This window comes from Opisthocomus hoazin, chromosome 9, assembly GCF_030867145.1.
Source record: "Opisthocomus hoazin isolate bOpiHoa1 chromosome 9, bOpiHoa1.hap1, whole genome shotgun sequence".
NCBI classification, from domain to species: Eukaryota; Metazoa; Chordata; class Aves; order Opisthocomiformes; family Opisthocomidae; genus Opisthocomus; species Opisthocomus hoazin.
This window is the reverse complement of record NC_134422.1, coordinates 7,984,870-7,997,820: the sequence shown is the minus strand read 5'-3', so window position 1 is coordinate 7,997,820 and position 12,951 is coordinate 7,984,870. Positions and strand designations below refer to the sequence as shown.

General features: G+C 39.7%; 1 protein-coding gene across 10 annotated transcripts in view; it reads left to right on the top strand.

Annotated features, from left to right (window-relative positions):
- Nucleotides 1–8,853: 8,853 nt before the first annotated feature.
- R3HDM1 (R3H domain containing 1) overlaps nt 8,854–12,951 on the top strand; it is a 54,242-nt gene continuing 50,144 nt past the window's right edge. For all 10 annotated transcript variants that reach the window (XM_075431018.1, XM_075431014.1, XM_075431009.1 and 7 more), the window contains exons 1-2: nt 8,854–8,941; nt 9,824–10,034. In XM_075431018.1, the coding sequence (XP_075287133.1) occupies nt 9,864–10,034 (171 nt within the window). In that variant the 5' untranslated portion in view covers nt 8,854–8,941; nt 9,824–9,863. The remainder of the gene's footprint in view (nt 8,942–9,823; nt 10,035–12,951) is intronic.

The window sequence follows — 12,951 nt, the reverse complement described above, 5'->3', positions numbered from 1 at the left end:
ATGGAATAGAGGCTTTCTAAGTACATAGTTGAAAATGAGTGAAAGATTTATGGAGAAAAATGAGGCAAGATGACAGAAGGATGATAGGTGAGCATGCAATGTAAACCAAATAAGGATAGAAAGAGAATAGTTGGGGATTGCTTGAAGGATGAAAAGGCTTGAAGTTGAGGGCGCGTGCTGGTGTGGGGACATGGATACAGAACTATATGTACATCTGTCTTAGAGCTCCCAGAGTCAAAATGGCTTAAGAGACAGGAGTTTTTCTGCTGTCAGTTAGGTTTCTCTGGATGATGTAAGCTAAGCCAGCAAAATCTTCCATCAGCATAGTTGTTTCTGCAGGGCTTTTGGTGGTACAGCAATGTCATGTGGCAAGGGCATTCATTTTTCACCTCAGAATTATGCTAGCCAACAGAATTATGCTAGCAAAACTAAAGATATGTCATGTTGTATTGCATAAGCATTTCTAAATAGTTCTTTCCTCATGCCGTTACAGGCGTGTTCTTTGGGGGAGGAGTGGCTTAGCCATTCAACGTATGTATTTTCCACTAACCTAATGCTTTGCTATTTCTGAGGCATGTCATTTTCAAAAGGTTAATGCTAGAATAATTTTCAGACTAAGATGGCTTTTGTCTGCCAGCATATCTTACCCTGTGCAGATGTTTGCCAGTGAGACAATGATATAAAAAATGGGTTTTAGTTAACTATCGTCAAGTCTGTTTCAGAAATTTTTTTTTTTTCTTAGCTGAAGGAGAGAGGGTGGGAAAGAAAAAGTGAGAACAGGTCCTAATAGAGCTACAACTTTAAATAGTACATAAACTATTTAAGATTATTTTAGCTTCCCTGATGAGAGTGGACTGGCCACAGAGTTGTGTTTCATAACAATATGCTTATGCTAGCCAAGTCGGTTTTCATCCAACAAAGATTGTTCAATGCTAGAACTGTAGTTTCGTCAGAAACCCTGCATCTATTGAAACATGTGGACTGAGCGTTTCTGGTCTGTTAGGAGGACTCTTGTTCTTCGTATTGTGTAGTTCTCCTAGTCAAAACACGGATTGTAGTGGGGTTTTTTCATAGGCAGTATCCTGGTATGCCAGACCTTTCTTTTGCGAAAAGGGTTAGATTGCCAGCTTTTTTTTTAGTTAAAAGTGCATATTTTGTCACCATACAAAAGGAAAACCACATGAAGCCTGCTACATTTAATAGTAAGCTGAAAGCACCTTAGCAGAACCCCTTTGCCATGTTACCTTGTAGCAGGGGCTACATCCTGAGATCTGGTTCATTTGCCATGAGGAAACCAGACGAGGTTGTTTACTTCCTTTGATGTAGTTTGCTTCAGTGGTTCGTATTCTCAAAGTAGAAAGTGAAGCCCAAGAAGGTAACTGCTAAGACAATGATGAGTGCTCTATGCTGTGTGGTAGATTTTATAAGTGTTTGAATCCCTGGGCCACAGAGGTAAGTAAAACACTAATTGAGAGAGGGAGAGCAAAACTTTACTTGCAGACCCTGGTTTATGGCTCTCAGAGTATCTGTGAGCGTGCCTTGGTCTGTTTGTGGGCAGGAGAATTGTTGCTCCTAATTGAATCCTCCCTTGCTCTCCAAGTCAGTATTTTTAAGGTTGTGTGGGTTTTTGTTTTTTTGGTTTTTTTACTTCTCCTTTCCTCTCCTTTATCACCTGAGGCAGTTTCCTCCAGTCCTTTTCCCACCCCTCCCCTAAGGATGGTTTCCCAGATGGGACTAACCTGTTTCAAATATTAGGTGCCTGTCAGCTTGTCCATCTTTTGTCTCAGGGTTCATCTACAGACTCTCAGTTAATAGATACTTATTTTATTCTTTTTCCCCAAAATAAGTATTAATTATTAATCTGCACTTCCTGTAGCTTTATTTTAACTAGGCTAGTACTATTGTAGAGTTTCCTTAAATGACTACTGAGGCAGAGCTGATACAGAAGTCACAACTGCAAAAAGAGGGGAGGGACAGTTGTTTCTCTGTCCTTCTTGTTGCTTACTTCATGCTGGCAAGTGCTCGTATAAACTTCCTGTGCTCCGCCATAGCTCAGCAGCGCAGCAAAAACTACCCCAGCAAGAGACCGTTATGGTTCTCAGTCGTTTCTTGTTGAATTACACCATGGAAAAGCTCAGCAAGCACCAGAGCTGATGCGAAGGTGGAGGTGGGACCAGACTTCGAGAGCATGGGACAGAGGGTGCAGGAAGAAGGAGGAAGCAGCAAGACCTCCCCTTTTTACCAGCAGTGTTTAGCTGTCTGAGGCATCGGTCTAACTTGCCAAGATTAATTGTTTGAGAGTTGTGTGCAGATAGCGGTACTCAAGAGCTAAGCAGTAGCTCCATACAGTAATTGTTTTAGTTATACCCATAGTTTTTCTTAATGTAAGAATGAGATAATTTTGATCGATATCTTTCTGCTTAAGGCATAAACACTTCCCCCTTTCATCCTAACAAAGAAACATATGTAACTTCTTGTGAGTGCTCTTGGTTGGATTGGAGGGTTTTTGTTTGTTCTAATCCCAGGAACCCTGAGGTTATGATGGTAATATAAATATGTTTATATTGTGTTTAAATGTTTCCTATAATAACGGAGGTGAAAAATAGCTGGAAAAGCTCTTGTTGTGGTGAGAAGCGTCCTCAAAGATTTTTTTTTTCTAGGGAAGGTCCTGACCTTTCTCAGAAAAAAAAAAAAATACATCCAGGGAAGGCTTGTATTGCCAATGTGCTAGGGATGAGGCAAGATACTGTTCCCAGAGACTTTGCTGTACTCACCGATCAGTTCTTCCACTTAAGCTGTGAGGGGAGTTGCTGCATGAAGCTGCTCTGTAAGTTACAGTAGGCGGCCAGTCTTTGTTGGGCTTTTTTTTCCTCATGCAGCTACTTCTGTAACAGAGTTTTTGAAATAACATAGATCCTGTACAAAGCTCAGGTCTCCCAGAGATAAAAACAGGTGGATTTGTAGATTCCCTTTAAGTAGACAGTACAGCTTCTGATGAGGACAATATTAGTCTAGTCCTTTTGTAGTAAAGGTAATTGTTGTTTAGTGTGGAGCATCTTTTATGCGTTTTTCCTGTTCCTGATACTTCCTCTGTAGGGAAGATTTATCCTCATAATCCTGCTTCACAGAGAATAGAAGTGAACCCAACATTGATTCGTTGCAGTCTAATGGAACACAGCATAAGTAGTATAGAAAATAACCTATGCTATGATTCCTCTGTGCACGTGTACATGCATAAAGGGGTCTTTCTTTTAAGTAGAGGAGTGTCAGCTCTGTGACTCCAAGCTAGGAGAATTGAGAAATTAAATGTAGCAAAAGCAAACCAACAGTAAAAATGTGTAACTGTAGATATCTTTTATTAGATTAATACAGTCAGTTCTCAACTCTGTCCCCACTGGTTTGAGCACATTCAGCACAGTTGTGAATGGAGGATTCCTGATTGCTGGTCAGAAAGCTTCTGTATTACATCCTATGTTCATATTCCCTAGGACTGCTTTTCTGAAAGACATGAAAGACTTGTGTGAAGCGTTTGAGAAATGCTTACAGGAAATCTAGAGGTAACAGAGAGAATCAGTTTCTGTCTGTATCTCTTCTCACACTTAGCATATGGGAACTATATAAAAAGTGGAATAAAACTATACCAATTTTTCACAGGTATGTAAAAAGCTGGAGCAAATACCTGACTTTCTTACTGCCTGTCTCTGTGGCTTAATATTTACTTCCCTGCCAACTGCTTCTTGGTTCTGTATCTCATGTATCTTTTCTGTGGCCTGTATCTCACCTTGCCTCTGGTGCTGAGATAGGCAAACCACTCGACTATTGCTGCTTCCTGCTTTGAATTTTAATGCACTGATTGTTTTTGCTGTCTTTTCTTTAAACTCTAATGTAGAAAGCCATACTTGCTGTACTGTAAATCTATGTACTGTTTCACATAAGCTTGATCTAGTTTCAGGGAGAGTACAGATGGATAATTAGCTTCCAGCCTTTAGTGCTTGGGTAATAAAGAAACTTGTGAAGAGAAGTACAGCTTTGTGTGTAACTAGAACAAATATTGAGAGGTAAGATAAAGGTGCTCCGTACAGTCTGGAGATTTCTGAATGACTTGCAATAAGCCTCACTGGGAATTCAGCACTGACTGATTTTGACTGTCAGGTTGGGGGGTAAACTGCTTATAATCGTAATAAAAATGAGGTAGGTGGATATTGTCTACAACAAGGGATACTCTTTAGACCTGTGCAAGAATTCTTTTGAAATATCTTGTGGACAGAAGACTGTTTAAGAAATAAATTTTCATTTTACCTTTCCACTGGCAATGTGTCTGCTTTGTGTCTTGAATGTAGATTTTTTTCACTCCACCCTTCTAATCCAATTTCCTGCCCTGAATTTGATTGATACCGGTTATTTTGACAGCTGTTCCTGGGGTCTCTTTGACAGCTATGGTATCGATAATATCTTTAAGGAAGAACAAAAATATCATCTATCTTTTACCTTCTTTTTAAAAGAAAAAGACTCAATTTATTCTGTTGTGGGCAGAGCAAAGCTTCCTATCTCCATCTACATTGCCAACAAGAAGGAGATGGAAGTCTTGATGCCTATTAGAGAAATTGGATTAAGCTGAGTAGATCCTGTTCCCAGAAATATCTTCACTCATTACAAGTCAATTTAGCAAGTTTGTGTATGATGATTTTCAAGTTAAAACCTGAAACAAAAGACCCAGTGGTTTTTCGTGTGTCATGATTCAGGAGGCTCTGTCATAAAACTCAGCAATGGCTTTGCTTGGTGTCGTCTTCTTTATCACTTGTCGTCTGGGTTGTGCAAAAGAAAGCAATGAGAGCACAGCACTGACAGTTTTTATGATCTTCTGACTGAAAAGCATATGCCTACATAGTACTAGACTTCCATCTTACAGCTGATAATGGCAATTTTTCCCTCTGAAAAGGGGCAAATTCAGAGTAGTTGTCTAGACAAAGTGGTTACCACTTTTCAGAAAGAGAATTAATAGAATTTAGGATGAATGGTGGTGGTATAGTTTTACCCATATGAAGAAAGGGGAGAACATACATTTCAACAGTAAGTGTTTAGATGGAGACCACAATCCCGAAGGTTAAAGAAGATAAATATGACATGTTATCCTCCACTCTTACGTACAAGTCCTTGTACTTCCTGTCTGTTAAAGTAGGTGCCTATTATTGTCACCTGTAAAATACACTAAAATTGGAAGGCTTTGTTAATGAAACCTGTTGTGAGCTGTTTGAATTTTTAAGGGCAAAACCAGGTAATGTTCTATACCTCATATGCAATCCTTTCAACTGTTTGGATAATTTCAGGACAGAGGTACCACGTCCCTCTTAATAAAATCTACTAATCTATATTGGTCTATATGGTCATCCAGTCTGTGGTCAGTGTTCAGATCTGGTGTAAATCCACTTAATCAGTTTGCTTACTAGAACCTATTTGCTCTCCAAATAGTAGAGCAAGTCTTAAGGCCTGCCTTCTTGCTTTCTTCTCCTTTTTACTGTCCTGCATGGGACACAAGAAATTAACATCCAAATATATGGGGAGGTGAAAGAGGTGGGATTTGTAAGGATGGACTGCGGTCTGTACCCCCCTTCAGTTTGCAGCACACACAATTTCTTAAGTCTTTTTTAATCCACTCTATGCAAGTTTAGAAACTAGAACCAAATTATCCCAGCTATGAAAATTGTCTAAATTAGAGGAAACTTCAGGGATGGAATGTTATCTGAATACTAGTATCTCACTGTTGTGGGTCACAAACACAAGGTTGCCTTACCAATTTCAGTGAATCTATGGCTGTTATTACTAAAAGAAAAAAAAAAATCAGGTAAGCAAAAATTCATTTTTCTTCTATGTGTGTTTTGCTGTTAATCTGAAGCACTACATTTGTTATTTACTCTTGGGTATGTGTATAGTGATTCCAGTTGATTCCGAATAGCTACATTGTATAAAACAAAAAAAAATACTGTTTTGTGTGAATTGAAACTATGTAGGTTTTCCTTGATTCTGTCCCTTTCACTGCAGGTTACGTAGCACAAAATCTCCAGTCTTTATTGCAGGTGAAAAATCTGTTCATAACAAGTTATAAGCTAGTTTGGAATTAGGTTGTAGAAAATATAAGGACTTGTTCTTGTGCATCAGTTTACTGGACTGGCAAAGGCAAGGACATATGTTTGCAGCGTGAGTTTTGCTGAGTCTTCTGATTTCTTCTTTTTTGTTATTAAATGGTGTTGCGAAGGGACAGGAGCTCTTGGGGAATTTGATAGAATTAAAAAACCCTTCAAGTTGTTGATTGCGGTTACTACATTTGTGACTTGTATAGGGAGTAGCAGTTAAATTACACTTAATTTCCAAGATTACATTTGCAACTGGACATACATGGGGTTTTTTTCCTGTCTTCAGCCTGTAGTCTTTTATAACATTTCTCTACAGTACAAATCATATGTCAGTCAATAAAATCAAACAGCATCTCTATTCAAGTCTTGCTTACAGTAAAGGTTGTTAATGTGAGCTTCTTCATAAGTCTTAAATCACCATCTGGGTTGTCTGGAAAAACTAACTCAGCAACCGAACAGTACTGCATAACCTTTTGTAGCATTTCTGCACCTTTTTATTTCCAGTTTGTTCTTTCATCTCAGCGACCTTGAGAGAGGAAGGAAAGAGAGAGAGAGACATTGTCTTGAAGCATGGCAGCAAGATCTTTTCCCCTCCATTAGATTCAGTAAGCAGGGTCTTTTACAGGCCTGAATCACAGCCCATCTTTTATCTTTCTTTTCCATATTTCTTTACAGTACATTTATTAAGTCAAAATGTCTATAGTATCTCATGTCTCTTATCAAACAATACGTTTCTTTGGATCTAAATAACTAATTGTAGCCAGGCTTTAATCTCACCTGCAAGGAAACCTGGAAGTCTGTGGGATGTTGTGCTGCTGTTTCACACCATCGCAGTCTTCTCAGTAGTACCAAGGGAGCAGTTCAGCACGACGAGGTGTTCTCAGAGTTGTTGCTATTTATGATGAATTAAGTTATCTTAGCACTTAAGGAAGAGGTATTAAGTGCTGCATTCTGTTTAAATGATATTTTAAAATTCTTCTTAACCAAAACTCTTTGCCAGGGTTTATTTGGGGATAAGAGGGAAGTATATTACTCATTCTTTATGTGCGTATATGTTCTGAAGTGTTGCTTTCTGCTGTTTTTACGGTTGTCTTCTGGGAAGGAATCAAGAGATTGTTTTGTATACACATAATGATACTGCAATTTAAATACGAGCTGGTCATACCGCTGTGGAATGTAGAGAATATAAAGTATTTGCTTTCTTTTTTTCATTGTAAATCCTACTTCCCATCTTCGGTTCTGCAGGTTTTTCTTCAAACAGGATATGGCTTTTCTCTCGTGTAAAGTCAGTGTTATATTTAGCTAGTTTTCTGTTAACGTTATTTTATATTAAACTCTTTGACTTATTACATTGACAAAACATTAAAACTGATAAAAGGCTGGGCATTGTCACAGCCTCACCTTGTAATGTTGATATTAATTGCTTTCTAGTGACCTCATACTGCAGAATGCTTAAATGCTTTCAAATTCATTCATCTAAGATGAAACTTGTTGGAGACACTAAGGTCTTGCACAGCTTATCTTTCAGTCCTTTCTTCCTGCATGTAGTGCAACTCTTCATTTCACGTGAGGACAGTTTAGGGCAGATACTTCACCTACATCAATTAAAATCATATAACCATGGAATAAATGTCTCATTTGTCTCTTAATTTGACTTCAGACAATTCTGATGTTTTTCACTTGTTTGTGTGCTTTCACGAAACAATACTAATTGTCCTGTTACTCAGAAATTAAGTAGTTCAACTGAGGTGACAGAAGGTATTCTTGGTGTTTATTACAATTTGTGCTGGATTTAGTAAGCCCCCGACTAGTCGTGGGAAAAGTGTTTGGGGAATGCCATACAGAGATACTTTTCAGCTATTTTATTTCATTATGTCTTTCACAGGTTTGAAATATAGTTATTTGTGTTTTTTGCTTTAGGGTATTTTTGCTGTGCTCATAGGTTACGTTTTGTTTGCTTTTAGATGTCTTTTGTTGCCTGCCACTTCAAATGCATAATTCGTTGTGGGTGGTGATATTACTTATTTCACAAAAAAGCAAGTCGGGAGAAGAGGGGAGATGGATCGTTGTCAGTTTTGTAGAAAATTGTAGAAAATTGTAAATCCTCATTCAAGGGCAGTTATGCTGTTGAATAAAATAAAATTGCCTTCTGTAATTCAAGTTGCCTAAAATATGGATTATGTATTGTGTTTGTAGATTATTAACTATGACAAAGAGAAAAATGCTGTTATGCTAACAGGGATTTGTGAGCTTGCATGGCCTATAACTCCTCCACATCTGCTGGGCTGCTTGTTTCAGACTGTCTTTTGAGACTCTTCTGGAAAGTACCTGCTTGTTTATAGAAACAGATTCACTAGGAATTCCAGCAAAATGTTTGTTATGACTCCTTGTTAACTCTGTAATACAGAAATATCTTGGTAGTCTAATGAAAAATATTACTACTGTTAGGTAAAGTAAGTAGAATAAATAGATATGACAAATGCTGATTTCTTCTGTGCTTTTGTTTCTTGAAATGACTATTTCAGTTTTTGGGTGTGTCATGTTCCCTCTCCCCTCCCACACTGAACAGAAGTATCATGTGTTTCCTTTGTTGATTTTCAGGCATTCGAAAGGGATGTTCTTGCTGATTCAAGACAACATAGTTCTGTCCGGGACTCTATACTGGGGATAAGGACATGGGACTCCTCCTGCCAGATTCCAGATGGTTCATTACAACTGACATCTTGGATGACAACTGTGAAAAGAAACTTTGGATTATTTTATTGTATTTTTGTGGGACACCACAATCCCCAAACTGTAGGACATATCAGGTATTAAACCAGATATTTGCTTAGACATTTTCATAAAGTTATTTGATTGTTATTTGTTTTCTGTGAGGGGCTTTAAGCATTTAGATCTTACTTTTTATCTCTCTTAAGAAATATAAAATTCTTGTTTTTACGTCTAGCACTGTAGCTGAGTAATGAATGACAAGAAATTGTATTTCTTAAGGAAAAACTGGAGTCGTTCTGTTATAGCTTTAATTGTTAAAGTTATCTTTATATAGTATTTAAAATTATTATTATTACAATAGTTACTGATAATGGTTGTTATTACCCATATTACCAAAGCTGTCTCTTTCTTCTTTGTTGCTTTTGAGAGAGTGCTTAATTTTATTAAGACTAGTTTTGCTACGTTTAGTAGGCAAGATCGTTCCTGCATTCAGACCTTGTCCAGTTGTTACCTGGCAACCAGGAAATTTAAAGTTTTAATGAAATTCATGAATCTTCGCACACTAGGTGTGTTATGATTCATCTATTTACTTTCAGCCCTTAAAAAAAATTATATAATTCTCTTTTCCTTTCAAATGAGCAAAAAATTCTATTTCTGTTGGAACCTAGTTTGATGTGGAGAATCTGAATGTTCAGGTGTTCGTTTTAAAATACAGAAGGGAAAATCTACAAGCATTATCCTATAGTGTAGCTCAGTTCTCGTTTGTATAGATATCTGTTATTATAAGCGTCTTGATAAAAGTGGTTAAAAAGATGATGATCACTTTCCCTCTGATACAAGACAGGAAAAAATAACAGGAGGGGGAATCCTTTTTGCAGCAAAGTCATGTTTATTTTGGGTAGCTGTTTAGGTATGTGATTTTTTTTTTTTTTTAGTTAACTTAGAATTACTCAGTGATGCACTTTTTCTTTGTCCTGAAGGTTCCATACTTCTTGTAGAATTTTAAAATAACCTTTTCTAATGAGGATGTCTGATATTCTTACTGTAAAAGATGAAACTGATGAGATGAAAGGTTCAGAAGCTGAACTGAAAGATACAGACCCAGTTGAAAACCTTATAGAATCAGGAAGTCAGGAGCAGATTCAAGTGGAAAAGGATGAAAATTGTCCTGATAGCAAAAACAATATGCCGGTAAGAAGCTTTTCGTTTTATTTTTCACTGATATATCATGTTAAATAAGTCTGTGTCTTGTACTTCTCCCTTTCTTGTGATCCTCTTACATGTTTCTTTGGTGCAGGTGAGGAAGACTTGACCAGTGTTGGGGAAGCAAGTAGGATGCTTATCGCTTCCTCCCTCCTCATTTGTCCCACTTCTCTGTTTATATTTATGTAAATACAAGAGTCATTAGTTTTTAATTGTTTGAAATAGATGAGTGGTTTGCATGAGAGCCAGACAATTTGTCCATATTTGTGTTTTCCTGAGTGCACATATGAAGTAGAATCCTTTTATTGTAGCTGAGCAAGGGAAAAACTTGACACTCAAGCTGTCTTTTGCTATTGCTGAACCATAGAATGGTTTGGGTTGGAAGGGACCTTACAGATCACCCAGTTCCAGCCCCCCTGCCATGGGCAGGGACACCTTCCACCAGACCAGGTTGCTCAAAGCCCTGTCCAACGTGGCCTTGAACCCTTCCAGGGAGGGGGCAGCCACAGCTTCTTTGGGCAACCTGGGCCAGGGCCTCACCACCCTCAGAGTGAAGAATTTCTTTCTTATAGCTAGTCTAAATCTGCCCTCTAATAGTTTAAAGCCATTCCCCCTTGTCCTATCCCTACGTGCCCTTTGCAAAAGTTCCTCTCCGTCTTTCTTTCAGGACCCTTCAGGTACTGGAAGGCTGCTCTAAGGTCTCCCTGGAGCCTTGTGTTCTCCAGGCTGAACAGCCCCAACTCAGCCTTTCCTCACAGCAGAGGTGTTCCATCCCTCTGATCATTTTTGTGGCCTCCTCCGGCCCTGCTCCAACAGCTCCATGTCTCCTGTGCTGGGGGCTCCAGAGCTGGATGCAGGACTCCTGGGGGGGTCTCACCAGGGCAGAGCAGAGGGTCAGAATCCCCTCACTCGCCCTGCTGCCCACGCTGCTGGGGGTGCAGCCCAGGACATAGTTGGCTTTCTGGGATAAGCGTACATTGCTGGGTCAAGTTGAGCTTCTCATCCACCAGCACCCCCAAGTCCTTCTCCTCAGGGCTGCTCTCAATTCAATCTCTTCCTAGCCTGTATTTGTGCTTGGGATTGTCACAACCCATGTGCAGGTCCTTGTACTTGTCCTTGTTGAACTTCATGAGGTTCACACAGGCCTGCCTGAAGGTCCTTCTGGATGGCATCCCTTTCCTGAGCGTGTCGACCGCACCACAAAGCTTGGTGTTGTTGGCAAACTTGCTGAGGGTGCACTCAATCCCACTGTCCATGTTGCCACCAAAGACATTAAACAGTACCGGTCCCAACACTGACCCCTGAGGAACACCACTCCTCACTGGTCTCCACTTGGACATCAAGCTGATAACCACAACTCTTTGAGTGCGACTGTCCAGCCAGTTCCTTATCCACCGAGTGATCTATCCATCGAATCCACGTCTCTTCAATTTAGAGACCAGGATGTCATGCAGGACAGTGTCAAAGGCTTTCTACAAGTCCAGGTAGATGATGTCAGTTGCTCTTCCCTTATCCACCAACGCTGTAATCCCATTGTAGAAGGCCATGGAATTTGTCAGGCACGATTTGTCCTTAGTGAAGCCATGCTGTCTGTCACCAGTCACCTCTTTATTTTCCATGTGCATTTGCACAGTTTCCAGGAGGATCTGCTCCATGATCTTGCTGGGCACAGAGGTGAGACTCACTGGCCTGTAGTTCCCTGGGTCTTGCTTTTTACCCTTTTTAAAAATTGGGGTTATGTTTCCCATTTTCTGGTTGCTGGGAACTTCACTGGACTGCCATGACTTCCAAAATATGATGGGTAGTGGCTTAGCAACTTCATCCACCTTCAGATTCCTTAAATGGTCATGAACCAGACCTTCTGCTACAGTGGGCAGTTTTCCTTTCTCCCAGTGCTTGCCTTTGCCTGTGTGACTGGGCTGTGTTAAGAATAGACTGTACAGTAATAGTGTGGTTTGATCAGAACACTAAAATGTTGTGTTCCTTATATGAACAAGGCACTACAGCACAGCTCAGCATGTCTGCCCAGAGTGGAGGTGACCAAGGCTCTTGAGTGATGTGCAGCTTACAGATGGCTAAGGTGTAAGTTTTACAGTGGAGCTGTGCAGCATAAGAGTAGAGTAATTGGATGTAGGTAATCCAAATCTCCAGATGTCAAAGGAATCAAGTCAGCAGAGCTGCTGAAGCCAGTAGGTCTGGGTCCTGACCTAGCCACCAGCAGAAGGTCCAGCCTTTCTTTGTGCACCAGTGACGGAGTAAGCTGGTGAGCTATCATCCCATCTTGGCTGCTAGCCAGTACTCCCTGTACCTTCCCTTTCCCTCCAGTCTTCATTGCTTGACAATTTTGGTATGTGATTTATTAGGTAGGAAAGCTTAGGCAGTCCTTATGCATACACTGAAGAGCTGGTGCATATAAATGAATGGCCTTTGCAAGCTGGGAAGCACATCTATAAAGAAATGGTGGCATCAAATTTCAAGTGAGAAAGAGAGGGGAAAATAGTATGAAAACATCTTGTGTTAGAACGTACCAGTAACGATGGGTTAAGAATTTATGGCAGCAGATTTAATATCTCTGAGGTTTGAGCATAAACACTAGCTTTGTAACTAACAATCCTGAAAGATGGGTCTCTCACATGCGGCAAGCTAGCTTACTCCTGGCTGAGGCTGCCCACTTGGTCATTGAAGACTAAGTGCCTTAGATGAGGAGTTAAGGAAAGCAACTGAAATGTTCTGGCACGACGTAGAAAATGGGGCAAATTTCTAAGAGAAAACACAAAACCTTGTGTTAGACAAAACCTAGTTTCCTATAGGAACTTTGTGCCTGTGTGTTAATAAACAATTTTCTGACAAAAGTCCTGATTGGGATGTGGAGTATGGCAGTATTCTCTCACGGGTTGCAAAAAAA